General features: G+C 37.1%; 1 protein-coding gene across 2 annotated transcripts in view; it reads left to right on the top strand.

Annotated features, from left to right (window-relative positions):
• Positions 1-19001, top strand: part of ANK2 (ankyrin 2) — a 365851-nt gene that overhangs the window by 48839 nt on the left and 298011 nt on the right. Inside the window, exon 2 of one of the 2 annotated variants that reach the window (XM_065062208.1) lies at positions 3977-4035. The exons of the other annotated variant lie outside the window; for it this stretch is intronic. Coding sequence (XP_064918280.1) covers positions 4015-4035 — 21 coding nt within the window. The 5' untranslated portion in view covers positions 3977-4014. The remainder of the gene's footprint in view (positions 1-3976; positions 4036-19001) is intronic. 2 annotated transcript variants of the gene reach the window in all.

Here is a 19001-nt window from a genome sequence, read left to right as displayed (position 1 = left end):
CTAATCCAAGTATTAAATCTGTATATGGCAAGTTTAGACATGGAAAGCTATCTAGTACAAAATAAATCTTCTTTTTTTTTTTTTAATGTGGCAGAGAGGAAGGTGCTCTTCAGGACTTTTTGAGTGTTCTTAAAACCAAACTGTGGAGATCTACTGCATGCCTTGGCACCATCTGAGTTACTGAGAGGTAGTTCTTCTGCAGGGTAACGCACACAAGTTTTCAGAACTTTGACTGTTGATCAAGCATGTTCATAACTGCTTTCTTGAACAAGTAGAGATTTAAACCATGTCTATATCTCATTTAATCATGTTCTTAAGTGCACAGAACTGTGTTACTTTCACAAGTCAAGCTCTTGAGCTATTGCCATCAGCCAGAAGTAGTGACAATTCCAAAACCTGGTAATGGCTGAGATATAAGAATCTAGGAGCAGCAAGCAACACCTGCCACCGAGCAGTTGTGCCTTCAGCTTGACTGTGGCTTGGTGTACCCTGAAGGATGTGGTTAAGATGCAAAATGAAGTCTAACAGCTTAAATCCTGCATCTGCACTAAACAGCTCCTGAATGAGTACAGTCTTAGATGCCTTGGGTTGTGAAGGTGCAAAATGAAGTACATTACATGAAATAAATGGTATGGGATTCATTATCTGCATATGAGTCACCTCATTTGGCATCTGGCTGATCATCGTTTCCCACGTGGCTACTTTTCACTGATGAAAGAGAAATGTACACCTCATTTGAGCGGAATGCTTGTGATCTGCAGCTAGAATGGGCAAAGGACAGCTCAAGTATGTGCGTTCTTCATGATTATTCTTAACGTGCAACAAGGGGCACTTGTATTGATTTCAACTCTTCTGGTATAAGCCTCAGGCTCAGGCAATTGAGTCAGAGTAACATTTCCAAATAGCAAAGGACAAAGATTTTTCCACAGAAATAAGCCTTAGCTATGATACTTGAAGTTTTAATATGTGTGTTTTGTATGAGGCACTCCCTATTTTCTAAAATGCAAAGAAAGCATTGCAAAAAAATCACTCAAACTTGTATTATCACTCAAAATTACATGCGGAATGGGTATGTGGGTCATCATTGCAAACAACTGTAGGAAAACTAGCAATGAGATAAACAGGATTCATTTGTTTTCTTGCTAACCTTGAGAACTACGCTTCTACTTAAAAGGGAAAGGGGAAAAAGACATGAACCAAGACTAAAACGTGGCACATTTCATCTGACAGTTCTAGTAAAATAGCAGTAATACATTGAGTTGTTATTTTAAGGGCAGAAGTATAAAGTGGTACACTTTAAATCCAACTAAGTACATCTTGTAGCTAAAGCACAATAGCATTATAAATTCTGAAATGGGCTTATACCCTGAAAAAGTAGGATTGTAGCTGGCAGTTGCATTTCTCTTGAAAAAGGTTAAACATGTATACACATATGGACTGGAAGACCAAAATTTTCTGCTTTGAAAGGGGGTGATAATATGAATTCTGACAAGAAAAAAAGTGCTCATTTGGAGGTATCACAGAGTAGGCTGACAGGAGGTGGAAGCAGCAGAACTTGTGCAGTAGATGTCTGAAATTGGCAGTCATTTAAAATTCAATCTAAAATAGTTCAGTACAGGCAGAATTAATGTTGAGCCTGTACACTCTGTTCAGTGTGAGCACAATATGTGAAAAAGCGAAATTTCCATCTGAAATTTTTGAGAAAGCTTGGATAAGCATAATGCTGGAAAGTACAGGGTTATGAATTAAAGAAATTAAAATGGATTTTTGATCAAAGATAAAAGTTACTCAGTTGTTTTGAGTTTCGCCTGTTTCTTATAATTCTCAATTTGTGGCATTTGTGAAGAAAACATCTGAAAAGGCAGCATATGGCAAAAGTGGTGGTATGATGCAATATGATTTGTTTGTTTTAAGAATCAGTGCTTGTAAGGATATATTTTAGGTAGCATAAGGATCATCTAAGACAATCATATCTGTTATAGCATGTATTGTAAACATTTAAAATTATATTTAATTTGAGTTTAGAAAAGTAGTAATAATAAACGCAATTCAGTCATAGAAAAGTGATGGATGATATGTGAATGGGAGAAATAGGAGTTGAGATTAATTTGATCTGTGGTTGTTGTCCAGCCTCCTCGTATGGGTATGGAGAAAAGCAGGTGCCATCACCTCAGCTTGAACAAAGATGCTTCTGCCTGTGTAGTTGTGCTGGGCACCTGCAGGCTGGTTCCAGGCCATGCTGGAGGCTTCTCCCATCTGGGTTTTTGGTCCTGGGCAAGTGGTCCTGGGTGGGAAGGGGAGGAGGTTCTGAACTCATACCTGCCTGTTTTGCAGAGCTGGTTTGGAAAGGCCTTGTTGAAAACAGATGCAGTGTATAATGAAATCCATGTTTCTGTGGAAGAGAACTGTGAGCTTGTCATGCATATGCTGTTCTTGGTGCTTCTGGTTGGAAGGAATAGTTATGTTAGTGGTTGGGGGGGCTTATATGTGCTGTTGTTCCAGTATCTTCAACATGAAACTTGAATTTAGTAGTGCAAATAGTCTTTGCTTTGCTGGGATTTGATCCAACACTTGATAAAACCATTAAAGCTCTTCTTCCCAGGAATATATTCTTACGTGCCTGTTTGAGGTTTTAGATGTGTTTTGGAAGACATGACCCTCATAAAGCAAAGAAGCAAACAAAAACCTGAAAGAAAGATATTTTGACTTTTTGGAGGCAGGAGCCCAGCAGGACTCCTGTTTGGCAAATAACGTGAGCTGATCAGTCTGTCTTCGTTGTTTGTTGTTATATATTGCTTGCTAGTGCTTGCCAAGCACTTTTCAAAAGCTGTCTCTTTTGTCACAGAAGTTGTACTTTAATTTGCAGTGATTTCTAAAAGTGCTTTAGTTAGTGTAAGTAACCAAAGCTGTTTCTATACAGCGTAGAGAATAACAGGACTGCAGAATGGATTTATTTTATCATTTGGACAAACACAAAGTACAATTCCAATCTGTTGTGATACCCTCAACTTAATCACTTAAGAATTGCGTTTCTTTACTATTTCTGAATGTTGATGAGATTGTTAAGAATTTAAAATTCGGAAGGGAAAAAACCACTTGACAACAATCATCCCTTTTTAAAGTGAAGTGTGGTAAAAGCAAGGGAAGAGCACCAGCCTCTGAAATGGTTTTGATGGCTTGGGAGGAAAAGGGAAGGCCACTAAAGAGGATGAAATTGAGTAGTGATTGAGTGAAGAGGCAAATGTTGTTGGCAGCAAGCTTTTTTTCTGCTTTCTCCTTAGTAGCTTGTTCCTCAGACAGGCAGTGGTACTTACTGTTATACACCATTGTTTAATCGCCAAAGCCTCCAATAGCTGGAAAAGAGAATACCTTACCTTTGCAAAAGGAGAAGAGATTAAGTGGCTCGAGGTCACAGAAGAGACTCATGACAGAACTCAAAACAAACTCAGTGATTAAAATATGGGTCCTATGGAGATTGGTGGGAAAGATGTACCCGAGTTCAGAGAACTAGTCTGTCAAGTGGAGTCTCATGGTGTTCTGTGCTCTGTCTGCTCAAAACTTGTTTTCTTGCTAGCAGCTGTTACAAAGTTGCACAGATGTCGGCACAAATTTCTGTACTGAAGACCACATTGGGGTACTTTTGCTGAATGTTTTATATTTCCGTTACTGTGATTGCAATTAACACTTTGTTCCAGAGTAAATACCCAGAATATGAAAATCAAATTAAGGGTATGAAGTAGCTTTTATTTAGATATTATTTACTAGGGAGAAAAAAATATTCTTATATGTAATTAATGAATACTTAGCTGAAGGAGAAGTGGAAACATGTAATCTAAAGTAATAGTATAAGCAAAACCCATTAATTTTATCTAATTTGTAACTACTGAAAATTTACTGGGCAACAGTGGAGAGCAAGGTATGTGTTTATGATAGATTTGAGAACATGGAAAATGAATGTATTTTTCCTTTTTTCTAGGTAAGTAACTGAAGGGGACATGAAGAATTGACAGTTAAATGGCCAGCATGTTGCAAAAGGTATTTCACTTTAAATTGAAGAGGAATGTGCAGATAATTTGAGTACATATTTAATTAATATTTGCCTTTTAAAAATTGATTAAATTTTCTTTTGTTCACTGAATGACTGAAAGAAGTAAAAAACAAGCTTGTGTTTGATGTTCATGCTATCCTTAAGTGACTTTAGCATTTAATGGGAAATTGGATTCTGTTCTCTTTTTATGTATGTAACCCATGCTGATTAACCAAATGCCAACCTGTGTTAAGTCCTTCTACTTTGGTTTGCAGTAACACCATTGAGCATGCAGGTAAAGTGTCTGTGATGCTCCCCTGGCATGTCATGGGTTATTTCAACATACACTGCACCATTCAGTAATGGGAAGAAGCTGTGGGCAGGGAGTTTTCTTGAACTCTGCTTGCTGTCTCTACAAAGGTGTTTAATCCTTCTTTGCTATCAAGTTACATCTAGACTGGGCCAGAAGTCCTCACTGTGCCACTGCAGAGAAAAGAACCCGTTTTTAGCTAGTTGTTTAAAATTATCCAATTTACTGTATGGTAGAAAAGTAACAGGAATAGTAATATGGTAAATAGAATATACAAGTAGCGTGCTTGACATCTTTTTCTGTTCCAGAGACTTTGCCTGAGGGTCAGACTAGATATCACTAATTTTGCTGTTGGTCACTGGAAGATGCTGATCATACAGTTGGCAGATATGTCATATCTGGTTTCTAAGAGATGATATCACCTTCAGAAAGCTAAACCAGTATCTCATTTCTAAACAGCTATGTCCTTGCCAGCCAGATGGTTGTGTAGGTATGCAAGGGTTTACCATGCACTGGGAAGTGGTATCTGTAAATATGCTGCTAACAAAATTCTTGAGCATCTGCTGATGACACCCACACATAAGCTTCAAAGCACACCCTACTGTATTTTTTGTTTGCAATGGATGTTCTACTGATATAGATTTTTTTTTTTTTTTTAAATCACTGAATTGATTATAATTTTGTACACTGTTTGTTGTCAGATTTGTTGGTAGTCTGTGAAATCTTTTGGTAGGGTGTAGGTTGAGGTGAAAGCCATGGTTAAACAGAGCAATTCCAGTTAATACCTGTTAGGGATGGTAACGAAAAGTTATTTGGGAGAATCTTCAGGAGGGCTAGCTAAAGAAAAAGAAGTCTGTCTCATAAAAATGTCAGTGTTTCCTAATTATTTCCATTAGAATGAAAGTTACACCAAGTATTTTTGACAGAAGAATGTAAAGAGCGAGATGGGCCTTTTGATTAGGGACTGTGTCTGGGATATGGAACACAATGTATGTATGGTCTCAGTGAGGCATAACTGAGGTTTCACTCTGAATTACCCACTTCTGAAAAGATGATGGAGATCTCTGGGGTTTTGGCTGTTCTCCTTCCCTAGATTTTCAGTTTTTTTAAAAAAACAGAAGCAACACTGTATTGAACACAAAAATTAAGTGTTCTCTGGCAAGATTTTTCAGCTGAAAATTTCTGACCAGTTTTACCTTTTATAGACTTTCTATTATTGACTACATGTAACTATTTATAATATTTTTCTGCTATTCTTCCTGATTGTCTGTTCTCTTTGCTGGGATTTTATTGACATAGAAGTGTCATGGAGAAACAAAACCTCACCTGAAGCCAATTTAGTGAATTGCAGTTACTTTGGTAATATTTCAGCTTAAAAATATCTGTCTATCTACAACTTCATGCTTGATTATTCTGATTTGCATTTTAAGCAGTAACTGTTCTGAAAGATGAGGTATAAATGTTTTGCAGCTAAGCAAGAAAATGAATCAACTTCTTTTGTCTCCTGAAGCTTGCTGCAGTTTTACTAGTTCAGAGGTTCTTCTGAACAGAGACAGACATATCAACATGTAGAAGGTGGTGATGGCAGAGTTCTGTGAAGTAGCAGTGAATAAATGCCTTTACAGGATCTGAAAGTTCTTTTAAGCACTCAGAATGCTAGAGCAATGTTTTAGACTTTTAAAAGAGAAATCACATGGCTTGCATTAAAACAAAGTGCCACAAATTGCAGCTACTTTAGATTTTTTTTTTTCTTCAATTTGAATGGCTAAACATTAAGAAAACCTTCAGTGATGAACCAAAGGGAAGAATTTCAGTACCTTGGAAATGATGGTGGAGCCCACAGCACAGTATAATTGTTGCTTTCTGAAAGTGAGGTTCTGAGAACCCCCGATCGCTCAATTGTTCTTGATATTTACCATTCCTTGTCTATGGAAGCTGAGTCCTGAGTGCATGAACGGTACACTGTTGCTTAAGACTGGTTTCAGGCTTTGAAGAGCTGGGGTTTCCTGTTCAAAGTTGATCCTTTCAATAGACCGAAATGCATGTTACTGAAGGGAGTGGATCCTCTTTAGTCCATGAAATGAGCTTTGGATTCTTAGTATAGCAGAGAGAACTGCGTGGAAAATACAGTACAGTACAACTCTTGCATAACTGGGATTTTTCTTAAGCAGTTTTTTGGAACTGATAAAATCTGTGTAAAAATCAGCGTAATCCATGGTGCACTACTTCTGTATTCCGAGCAAAAATATTAGATTGATACAATGCTTAATGAATACATCAGGTATTTGGTAAGTGTAAAATTAATGCAAGTTTGTCCTATATCGATCTGTGTTTTAATGGCTATATTAGGATACACCGTGGGGAAACAGATATACTGATGTAAAAAGATGAAATTAGAGTGATTTGTTTCAGGCAATTTAGTTTATTAAGTTTGACATGTTATCAGGTCTCTGAAACGTAACTAGAATCTTCCTCTTGGAAACATGTCATGTCCTGTTTGTCTTAATGATCATCTGCAGCACGTTATTATTGCATCATTGTAGCTATGTGCTTTCTATCAGAAGCCAGCAGAGACTCTCCTGCTGATGAATACAAAATTACTTTAATTCTTATGGGAAGGATAATCTAATTTTATATCACGCCTTTGAAAGTTTTCAGAGGTTACCTCAGGCATTGCTTTATGAGCTTGAATCACCACCATCATAAACAACCCACCGTGTTGGTTCTTGGAGTATAGATGCACTTTTTTTCCCCTCCTTCTTTTTTTCCTGTTATACTTTTGTCTATCAAACCACATGCATGCATGAGTATAAGCTCTCAATAAAGGACTTCAAACATTATGCTGAGATGGTACAGTTCATTTAGATAGATGCCAAACAATATGCTAAGCTCAGGGATTCTTGAAAGTAGGTCAAAATCCTCTAAGATTTCAGAGTGTCACTGTTCTTGGGTCATTTTGCCTCGCCTTTTAGAAACACAAGTTACTAGTCTAATGATTGTAGAACTACCAGTGGAAATATGAACTCCTTTATATCACAGGACCAAATGTGTTTATTTGCTGTTGGCAGGTAATAAGGTGGCTGATGTAGTGCTATGCAGCAAGGGAATGCTGCCCTGTCTTTCGTTCTTCGAGCTTTTGATAAAAGACACTGAGTTTGTGGCATGTTCTCTCCCCAGCTGTCCATGGAGCCAGGGACCAGAACAGGAGTCACCCTTTCTTTCTTTTTTCCTATCTCTGACATTAACAGCCACATTTTTTCTCCTTGGTGATGCTGAACTGGGGCAATCGCTACAGCACCTGATAAAACGCTGAGAGATGCAGTAATTTCTTTTTTTTTTTTTTTTGAAAACTGAGTCAATTAGTGGTGTGTTCAACATCCAGCTTTACAAGAGAATCTCTTAATGATCATCCTGGTGGTTTTTCAACATTAGAGAACTAAAAACCTCTGTGAATGGTAGCTGAATGGGAAAATCTGTCACATCTCCTAAGTGGGGGACATTGATTATGTCTTATCATTTAGGTATGGTAAAATAATATCTTTGCAGTTAACTTGAAGCAGTTATCCTTTCTAAGTGATGCAGTTTTGTGTCTGATATATGTCCAAACAAAGACTTCTCTGAGTATCATACATTGTATTTCTAGTGCCATTTTTGGAAAAAGTAGGGATCATGGTTCTCTGTTCCCTCATTATTAAGCCTACACATGTGCATGAGAATGTAAAGGAGCTACTATGAGACCATGAAAAAATGCACAGCTGTAGAAGTGGTCAACAGGACAGTAGATGTCACTGGAGTGGCTTTCTGTCTACTTTACAGGCAAATAGAGAGCTCAAGATGCCAAGGAGGACTTGTAGTGCCTACTCTGACTTCAAAGTGAAGCAAAGACCATGTACTGTGTTTAACTGGATTCTAGTTGGGGTAAAGAAAAAAAAAGAAGGCTTTTTCTGGTGAGCAGGAAAAATAAGAGGTTTTTTTTTTTTAAAGGTGTGTCTTTTTCTTATACAAATCTGTTTAAGAGTGCTGCACTATAATTGTTTGCATTTCCAAATAATGTTCATAGAGCTTAAGTGGTTACACTGGAGGGCAGGTGAATCACTGAATAGGATTTACCCTTATTAGTTTTAAATTTTTGCAGATCCACAGCTAGGCAGTAGGAGTTTACCTGCTGAATGACTTACAAGATAGTAAAAAATGCCTTTTATATTTGTCTTTCAATTAAAACTATGTTCTTCCTGCCCAATCTTTTTTCTTGTTAGACTTTTTATGAGCATATGTATTCCTTTATGAACTATACATGCACTATACACAATAGTGTGCAACTTCTGCATGCTAAGCTTATTCAGTTACTATGATTTCTCTTCCACACTATTATAAACTTTTCATCCACTGGAAAATATGGCATTAAAATCTGAGCAGTTGACACCTAACAGGCAAGTACAATCCTCTGTGCAGTTTGGTGCTGCAATAGAACAGTTCAGGTTTGATGGATCAGCAGTAGTGCAGAGTTCCAGTCACTGGAATTTATATGCTAGAGGATCTCTCTTGGATTCCTAAAAACACAAGTTACATCTGTTTGCTGTGTCTTTTTGGTTTTTGAAACATCCGACAAATTCTGTAGCTCAACAGTATACTGTTCATATTCATGCCGGTAAACTTTTAAGGAGTGATTTGGTGCTAGTAAAAGTCACTGAGATATTGAGATCTTTGGCAATTTACTTTTCTGTTTAATGCAAATAATACAAAATAATATTAAGTTAGTAAAACAGCAGTCAGTATTGCTAACTGTAAGCAATGCAGCATAATCTTTGGGGGGAGAAAAGGTGCTTGTTAGATTCAGTTTCTGTGGAACTAAGGGTGTAGTTCTACATGCTGAAGTCAACTAATCTCAGTGGAGAGGAGTCAAGTGTTGGAACTGTAGCAAAGGGGAGATTGTGGAAGATCACAGCTGTATATTTGTTTTCTGATATACATCTGCCTGACTTAGAGTTGGGAAGGAACTGCATAATGCCTAATTAGTTTAAAACTGACTTACTGGTTAGTCCTTATAACTAGACTTATAAGCACTGGGAAAGATTTGGTTTACCGAAATGAATACAGAATTGGATCCTACACTTTGTTTTGGAAAGTTGAAAATTTGCTGTGCTCTATAGCCTGTATACACCCGGAGAATTGTGGTGATTAACTGTAATCTATCATGGTGTGCTTCCATATTTTTATTTGTATATGGTTGAAGGTTTCATTCATAGATGCTCAGTAACAAATGCAATAATAATTTTTACTTCAAAAAGTAGTGAAGATCTTTGTTTTACACCACACAGTTGCTTACCAGGACTGATATTCTATGAAGTAATTATGATATTAAGGTAAATAACTTGTCTGAGGGAAAGAAACTTGTTTTTCCACATTGTGAACAACTGATTTTCTTACCAAGTATTTTTGAACCTGAGGTGGCCTCTAATCCAAGCTGATTCTGAGTATCTGAGTGTGTCACACAGTCTATTGGTGATATTTTTGTTTAGGTAACATCATTGTCATATTGGTGAAAAAGGCGGTAAGCAGAGAACATATATGTTTGTATTGAGATCTTTACAGTGAATGATGGAAGTTTTAAAACTGATGGGAGGATCTTATGTCTTCACCTTATCTTTTTCTTTTTCCTCCATAAAAAGTGGGTGTAGCACTTCAGGATTTCTATTTGTTAGTGTACATTGAAAGTTAAATTGAATTTTCTGAGGTCTCTCTGAAATGCTTGTGTGCACAAACACAAAGCATGATGTTACTGCCCATGGCAAGGACATTGGACTAGATGACCTTTGAAAGTCTGTTCCAACCCAAACCATTCTGTGATTCTATGATTCTGTGAAAAGTCATAGTTTTAACTGTACTCCTTCCTTTCTTCCAGTTGCGTTGCTGTAGCTTTATCATTTATTTTTATGCTGTTTGTAAATGGTACAAAATGGAGCAACTTAAATTCTGTCTAGATACACAGTGACTTTAATTTGTGAGTATTATCTGCCTGTTCAGATTTTCCAAGGAACAGATATTTACATCTAGAAAAAAACAGCACAGCATTTCATGCTAAATGGTGCTTTTGTTGGCAGCTTCAGGGGACATGAAGGTTTGAATGGGCATAATGAATAAATTACCCTTTGACTTTAAACCGTTCCTTCAAAACAGAACATAATGGTGTATGGTGAGTTTGCACCACTTTTTTTTTGCCTTCTTGTACTTTGTAGGTATGTAAGAGGTTCAGTTTCTTCATGATTAATTTAAACCATCATAATCTGGCCTGTGTTACAAAATGCAAGAAAAAACATTTTTATCGTAACCAAAATAAGCATAGAGAAGTCTTTTTTTTCTTTACATGGAAGGTTTTCAGATGCTGGGGCAATTAGCAGCTAAGCTAAATACAACCGAAGAGGTACTTCTCCATCAGAAATTGAAGCTAATGGGCTGTAAAGGCATAATGGGCTAATGGACTGTAAAGGATAATTCAAGTGTCCAGCACTAGGTTTGAACACAGATTGCTACCAGAAGGAGTGGGAAGCTGGATGTGTTGGCCAAGGGCTGAATGATGCGCTGTGAATGAGTACGAGCTGTTTTAAGATGTGTAGCCATGCTTGAAAATAGCTTTCAGTTTAGTAGCTGGGAAGAAAATGAATGTGGAAAGCATCTCTTGCTTGAAGCAGTCACTGAGAAGCAGATTGTATATGGCCCTTCTGTGGCTTGTTCTCTTCTGATTTGTTTTTTCCCTTTTTCTCAGGGTATAAAAATAGAAGGAAGAAGCCATTTTGCATAGGCTAAGGTCTCCCCAAGACACTTTATTTAAAAATGAGCCCCAAGTATATAAATCCTAAGTAGGCGTCTGACATGGTCCTTAGCCTTTTCATGACTCACTTTCCAGACATAAGGTAAAACTTGACATGCGAAGCATTGACTAAAGAGCAGCAGGTTGGCTGCCAATTTTTTTTTTAAGTCTGTTTTAGCCTTTCTGCCAAAATCTTATTTATTTTCTTTGACTACAAGCATGGCAGTCAAAAGGGCATTGTGTTTTTCCAGTGAGGGAATGGGTAGTTCTTATCAGCCAGACAAATTTATTATGTTCTGTTTATAAATATGTTGAGAAAACACTTTGTTCTAGTGCAGCTTTTACAATTCCCTTATTGTGCCAGAAGAGATGAAGACATAGGTCTGGCTGCTTTTCACAGCTAATTTTAAAGATACTCTTTTTGTTTTAGTGTTTCAGATAATTATTGGTTGCCTTCTCCCCCCTGCCCAATTTGCAAATTCTTTCATGTATGCCAGAGGGTGTTGCTATTTTTTTAAAATGTTTGTAAACGGGCAGTGTAAATGAATCTGTGTGTTAAGAGGTGAGTAACAATGGGAATCAAAACTTTCTCTAAATGCTCTGACAAATTAATTGGATACCAGTAGCTTTTTGGTATTCTGCATTTCATTTGTGTTTAAACACCAGCAGAGAGCTACATGGACAATGAGTCCTGCAATCATATCATAATGCTTATCCAGCAGCATTACAAGTTTTTATATACCCATAGCATGAAACAGATAAACTCAGTAAATCAAGCAAGGATAATCCCTGGTGTCTTTTGGAAGCTGCAATTCAACTGATTTATGCTGTTCTTGTGTCCAATTGGTCTTTTCTCCAGCTAGACAAAACTATCTAGGAGGTAATGTTGTCTTCTGCCTGGTATATTAACTCTTGGCTGGGAGTAAAAACTGCAATGTAGGTAGTAATAATCCTAGATTAAATATAAGTGCAGAATATTGTTTCCTCTGCTTTTCTCCATAAATGCTCCAGTGCTATTTCTGGCACAAGTAGAGGTTGAAGATGGGGGCAAGGTATAAACATTTGCCAGGGTTTCAAATGCCACAAAAGATTTGAGGGTGTCCAAAGTCATCCTTTTAAGCTTGTGCCTATCTTTTAAGTGTATTTGTCCTGCAGAACTGTCACTTCTCAGTTCTTAAGTGCCACTTAAAAAATGCACATCTAATCCTTTGTCAATCTGAGTGCTTCATGCCTGTTCTCTTCTCTCTGAAGATTATTTTACTGGCTTTATTTCAAGAGTCAATGCAAAATCAGTTGGATGTGAGGTTTTTCTGTTGGATATAAATGTTAATGGTAGGAAGGTTTCCATTGACACCTTTGAGGGTGAACTAGGTCAGTCTCATCACTCTTGTTTCTGTAATGGATAGCGTAGGCTTTTTTCTTTCATAAAGTATCAGTGGTATGTAGTTAATCTCTCAATTGTTATGAATTATTGTTTTCCCTAGACTACTTTACAATGGTATGTAATAATAATTTAAAAAATATAATACCCCAAACTTTTAATCTATTAAAAGTGAGCAAGCTGAGGTAATAAAATATTGCCCTCAATGTATATACCTCAGGCTAGGAACGCAAAGCGTTTAATGAGCTGTTATATAAGCAATCTGCTTACTCCCTCACAGAATCCATTCACCAGATTTACTTGGGTAGGGGGAAGGAGGTAAAGGGCTGACATATATTACATATATTTTAAAGTGACTATAAACCTGCTCTGTAATTTTTACGAGTACCTGAGTGTCTGTGGTTCAAAGGCCTGCAGAGGTGGCAATGCAAGGACAGAAGTAATTTTTATTTCCTTTGTGTATTTGGAGCATCTTGGATAAAGAAGCTGATGAAAGCTGGGCTGCCTCATCATCTGCTCATGTTTTGCTCAGACTCTAATGTCACAGCAATTTGTCTCATTATAATTTGTAGCCATGAGAACAAATTATGTTCTGCTGTAACGTTAATTATATTAACTAAAAAGGTCATAAAAATGATAGGGAGGATGTTGTGTTTTCTAAATATCAGAGCTGTGGAATTAGTATTTTTCCTCAAACATTTTTAATTAAAAATATGGAAGTGTGTCTATACATATATATGTATGTGTATACATATGTGTGCATGAGAGTGGGTATAGAGTGTATAAGTATGTTAAATAAAATGAAGATCATATTCAAGGTTTGGAGATTAGCAAACATGTTGATGAGTCTCTATGAATTCTCAGAGGGGAGTTAGCTGGTATAATTGAGTTAAAAAGTCAAAGCACTTGGATAAAATCCTGCACAGTAGTAGGTAATAGACACCTTCTGCTACATTTCAGCTCTTTTCTTTAGCACTTGGAAATAAACTTCCATTTATTAAGATGGAGAATAGGTACTTTTGAAAGTCTGTTTACAGTTTACTATAGAAGAGATTTTTAAGTGAATTCAAATAATGGAATAAAAAAACCCGCAAACCTGAGCAGTGCCTTTTGTTAGTGATACAAAACTTAGGTTGGTGGGCATGAAGTTGCTGAGAACCTACAGTTTCATCTTCTGGCAGGAGAAATCACTTGTGGTTGAATGTGAGGTAACCTGCAGTTGAAGAAGTTGCTGGTGTCCACATTTAGTAACTATTGAAGGACCGTAGTTAATGATTTTTTGGACTGAGCCATTAGTCTTTCAAAACTTTAAAATGGAATAGCAGCTGGAAAACCTGAATTTTGCCTTAAGAATTGCCCAAATACTGAAACAAAAGCCTGATATACAATCCTCTATAAATAATGTTCAACTTTGGACACGCCTTCTAAAAAGCATCAGAAACAGAATAGCAGAAACTGTTCAAGAAGGGCCAGTACCATCCAGGAGAGCACAGACAGTGCTTTTGGAGAAAGGAAACAAAAATGATCCTCCCATTTAGGAAAAGGTTAACGTGAGAGTACGTGACAGTGTTAGCTGTACCTCCCACTTAGGAGGGTTAGCTGGGAGCTGCCATTTGCTCCATGTCTTCTCGTAACACTAGAACAGGAGTTTGTTTCTTTGGAGATTGTGATTTCTGTGGCCAAAAACTTACAAAACCATCTACTTTGATCTCATTCCTCTTTCTATTTTAACCGGTGTTAGTAAAATCACTTCAGTGTGATGGACTGTTGCTTGTCTTGTTCTCCAGACAGTCTGAAAGCATGCAGTGAAGTAAACTTTCTCTGGGCTTTCAGATGCCAACAACATTTGTCATCTATAAAAGCTGCACTGCAAGATCAGACCTGAGGGTCTGTGTTTCTCGGTGTTTTCTCCTCAACAATAGCCACAGCCTGGTATCTCTGATACTTCCCCTGAATAATCTTCCAGCCTCCAGCTGTTTTCTGCTTAGGGGATTTCCTGAGCTGGATATTGTCTCTGTGTATTTAATAACCCTCGACAGTTTTCTCTTTCACAAACTTGACCCTCCTTGAGCTGATGTAAACCCCTTCCCTCTTGCTAAATGAAGGGGAATTCCTGCGACCACCTCTGCTTCAGCTGCTGGGGTGGGAAATATAAAGCCTGCTGTCCTAGAATGTTCGATGTGTTCTTAAATTCAGGGAGGGGAGGGGAAACAAGGTTTAAAAGGAAAATGATTATGTTAAAGAATATGGATAGTGATTGCTACAGTTGAAGTATTGTGTTGAATACTATCATATGATCCAGAAAAAAACCCAAAACACCAAAAAAAATACCACATACCAAAGACAGAATTCTTTATTCAAATAACTAGGCATTTGAGTCTTTGCAGTAGTGGAATATGTGTCCTGTCAGTTCCCTTGCTCTCATCAGTATGGCTTTATTTATAAAATATTATCTTTCAAAAGGAAGCCATCAGGAAATGAATAACTTTGTATTCACAGCTGGGTTTAAATAGTGAAGAGAAACTAGCAAGCTCTTACGAAGGAACTCCATCCATTTTGCATGCTGAATGATGCAGTAGTTTTGTGAAAAAGTGTATTGATTCTTTAGCTTAATAGAATGATGTCCTCCGCTTTCTTGTTTTTAGCGTTTTACGTTGTTCCTGTCTTTAATTTCAAACATTGAAAAATGATTTTATTGTTGTTGTAGCTTCCTGATTATTTTAAAATAACTTTGTTGAAGTGTAGAAACTTGGAAAATGCATCAAAAGGTGTTGGCGAGGGGGGATGGAGCCTCATCCCATGGAACCAAACCAGTTCCCTTTGGATAGGTCCTTGGCAGAGCAGGACTCCTTGGCAGTCAGGGTAGCACAGCCCTCTCTGCAAGGGCCAATGGAGTTCAAGCACAGTTCAGCAGTCAACAGGGATGGATGGGGACAGATGATGGGGGATACCAACTGAATCTTGCAGAAAATTGTTATTCACCTGTAAATTTCTGTTTAAAAAAGTGGCAAAATGATAGCAAAGTGCTCATTTCAAAATGCACTGAGAATTACTCATTGAAAAGCACTTTACACAGGAGAAGGCACTGTAACACTAAATGTAAGCTGCATTTTTAGAGCCTTGTGACTTGTTCAATTTTGGATGAATTTTCATGGGGATGTTAGAAAGCTTATCCTTGACATGGAAACCAGATTTTTAAGTCTGTGCTCTAAAGCTTGAATGTAGTAGAGATTTTTAGAATGGTAAGACAGTAAGAATTTTCTTAAAATAATCTGTTCTCTGCACACATTTTCTTTTTCAAATGGTTAGACTGTCAGTCTGAGACTCTAAGCACTGGAAGTGTTTTAAGTTTGGTATAATAACAAGCAACTTGCCTTCATACTGTAAATTGTTAGACAATCTGCTAGCATAGCTCTTTGCATCACAGCAATAACATCTGTTAGTGTAAGAATTTAGTCTAGTTTGTCTGCTTTCTGGTCAGGAACTTTTAAGATGTCATTGAAATGGCTGTCACTTGTAAACTAAAAGGAGAGTGAATATGCATCTCTTTGCCTTCCTTTCCTTTTTCCTTCCACTTTGAGGAACCCCCATCCAAACATCACATGCAATGTGATTGTTTAAATACTGGCATGTGACTGGGAGCTTGTGGCCCTATTCCACCAGGGAGACTGTCTTACTACTACTAGTATTTGTACTAATGGTCTGTAAGTAAGTTGTGTGTGACTTGATAGAGACATACAGCTTCCGGTTAGCAGTCAGGGTTTTTTTCCCTAACAATGTTTGAATTTAAAAAAGTTCATGGTAATACATTTTCTAGAACTCTAAACTGATCAGAACATACTTTAATTCTGTAGTTATTTCAGTGTTGTATGCAGTTTTTATGACTGTGTAAGATAGGGTGAATTTTAATATGTTTGACAGTATCTTTGAAGTCTAGAGGTGTAAGAGAAACTCATGATAAAAAGCAGCAGCAAGAATTCAGACACTAGAAGAAGAGTGAAACTGCAATGGATTTAGAGTATAGGCGTCACACACAAGAAAAACTGGAAACTGCTACAATTGCAATTTCTGCGGTTCTTCCCGATTTTGAAGTGAATGGAACAACACAACTGAAATTGGTGGGATTGGTATTTCCCTAGAGGGAACCCTTTGTCAAGCTACTGACATGCAACTACATTGAAGGTCTTATGAAAATATTAAAAACAGCAAAACAAACAAAAAGGTTATGGACTAAACATTACTCTTGTACATCACATGCCATGATTTCAAAAATATTGAGGCATTTTGAAAAGTAAGAAATACAGATGGATGTTGAACAAGGACCACGGAAGAAGTGAACTGGTGAATTTATGATTACAGCTGTACTGCTCAGTGCTCTTAAATCCTGCAAAATGTTAAGCAGAGTTGGAGCTGAATCTTGGCAACACTTAATGAGTCCATACATGGAAAGGTTTAGGTGGAGTTAATTGTTGAAAACTTGGAGATTCTAGAGTCAAAATGAAAACTAAACAAGCAAAAGATGCCATAGGCAGAGAGAATTTTCTCAATCAAGTTTATTTAGTGTTACTATTTAATTTTTTAAACAAATGTACATGTATCCTCAAAATACACTTTAAAATATGGCATACTATATGATAAAAGGAAAGTCTTTAAACAACAACAGCATAGTCTAAAAAAAATAATTATAATAATAATGAAAAAATTGTGGACTTGCTTGAACTCCAAATGCCAATAGCAGAGTATGAAATGTTGTATGTGCTGTGGTGTCTCCAAGGGAATGTACTGAAGCCTGTAAAGAAGTTGAAGTGTTTCCTATCTGAAACAGTGTTTTTTCTGAAGCACATACACTGGAGTTGGTCAAACGCTCTCCTGACAAAGTGCTATTAAAAATAGTGTGGAAAAAATACAAAGCAGGTTTTCATGAAAGAAGTGCCTACAACTGAAAACAAGATTATTTTTATACTGTTTTATACTACTGAGATTCAATCACACAGTTCTACCCAGATGTTTATATATTTTTAAACAAAGGAGATAGTATTTTAATTATATGTAAAAAGCATCATATTCTGCTGCCTTCTAAACAATTTTGCTTTAATTGCAAGTGGGAGAAATGATGAAAATTCTGAGAGCTGAATCACTGTACTAAAATCATGTTAATTTTAGAAAGAAGCAAAGCACAACCCGTTAAGCCCACATCTGGCCGCCTGGGCTGCAGCACGTCCTCAACAATGACAGTGCAAGTGCAGTAATACGACTTTTATCTGTGTGACATCTGATATTTTCTAGCTCTCCTTGGCAGTGCTGTAGCAGCACTAGGAGTTGCTTGAATGCTGCTGCTCATACACCTTGTGGAGTCATAACCTCATCCAGCAAAACCACTGGGACACTAGTGTCAGCAGGAAAAAAGGCTCTTTCAATAGTTTGGCACATCAAGGTGTCGGTGTTAAAATAAAAATTGCCAAAAGGCAACTGTATAGTAACAGAATTGAATTTGAGTCATATGTGACAGTATCTTTGAAGGGCTGTAAATACAGCAAAACACAAGTCCATAGATTTACTTAAGGGCCATGTTGCTGTGAAAGTATGCACTGAGCTAAAATGAAGTTTCATTTACTCTCACATGTACTGAGTACGTATGTTTCAAGAGTTCTTCCATTGCTGTTCCTTTAAAACTTGTGCTATCAGTCTTTGGGATATGCTCCCAAAGGTGAGTTGTTCTCTCCAAACATATACATGAGTTTATTTTTAAAAATTACCTCGTTGTTATAAAACCAACTTGAAAATTATGGCTTTCCAAGGTTTGAGGGGCAGGTGCTTGGTGATTACTAGGTTCATTTTTGGATGCATGACAGTCTTTTCATGGCACAGAAGTCAATTTTAACGTACTGAAGAGATATGGAAACAGACAATTAAGAAAATTAATGTTTAGGAGTTGTTGTTTTATTTTTTTTTTTAAGGAAACATCTTTTATACCTTTCTTACTGTTTTTTATTTTTTTTTTTTTTTTTTTTTCTGTTTAATCTACTTTATAGCTACCTACCACCAAAGAACAAAGTGTATCTTACTCAAAATTCCACTTAAACTGGATTCCTATATTAAGGCAATTATAACATGTAACAAAAGTAGTTAATGCCTGAATTGTGTTCAAGCCCGTGCTTCAATGAGAAGCAAAGTTATTCGTATGGGACTCAAGTGCAACATTTCTAACTGGTAATAAGCTTGTGTTCTGGAGTGAAGGTTAAATGGGAAGGAGGGTCCCCTGCCAGCCTGCTGGAGAATTGGGTTCATGTAATGCTGTCACTAAGCCAGACAACAAGCCAGGGCAAGAAATAGCTTCTGAATAACTTTCTTTATCTGTTAACCAGTCAGGAAGCTGTAGCTGTGAGAGTAGTGAAGCGAACTTATTTAAAAACACTGGTAATTAAGAGATCTGTAAATGTTGGTCGCTGTACTATGTGGCTTACCCTCTAACTAT

This window comes from Columba livia, chromosome 4 (assembly GCF_036013475.1).
Source record: "Columba livia isolate bColLiv1 breed racing homer chromosome 4, bColLiv1.pat.W.v2, whole genome shotgun sequence".
NCBI lineage: Eukaryota > Metazoa > Chordata > Aves > Columbiformes > Columbidae > Columba > Columba livia.
This window is presented reverse-complemented; position numbering and strand designations above follow the sequence as displayed.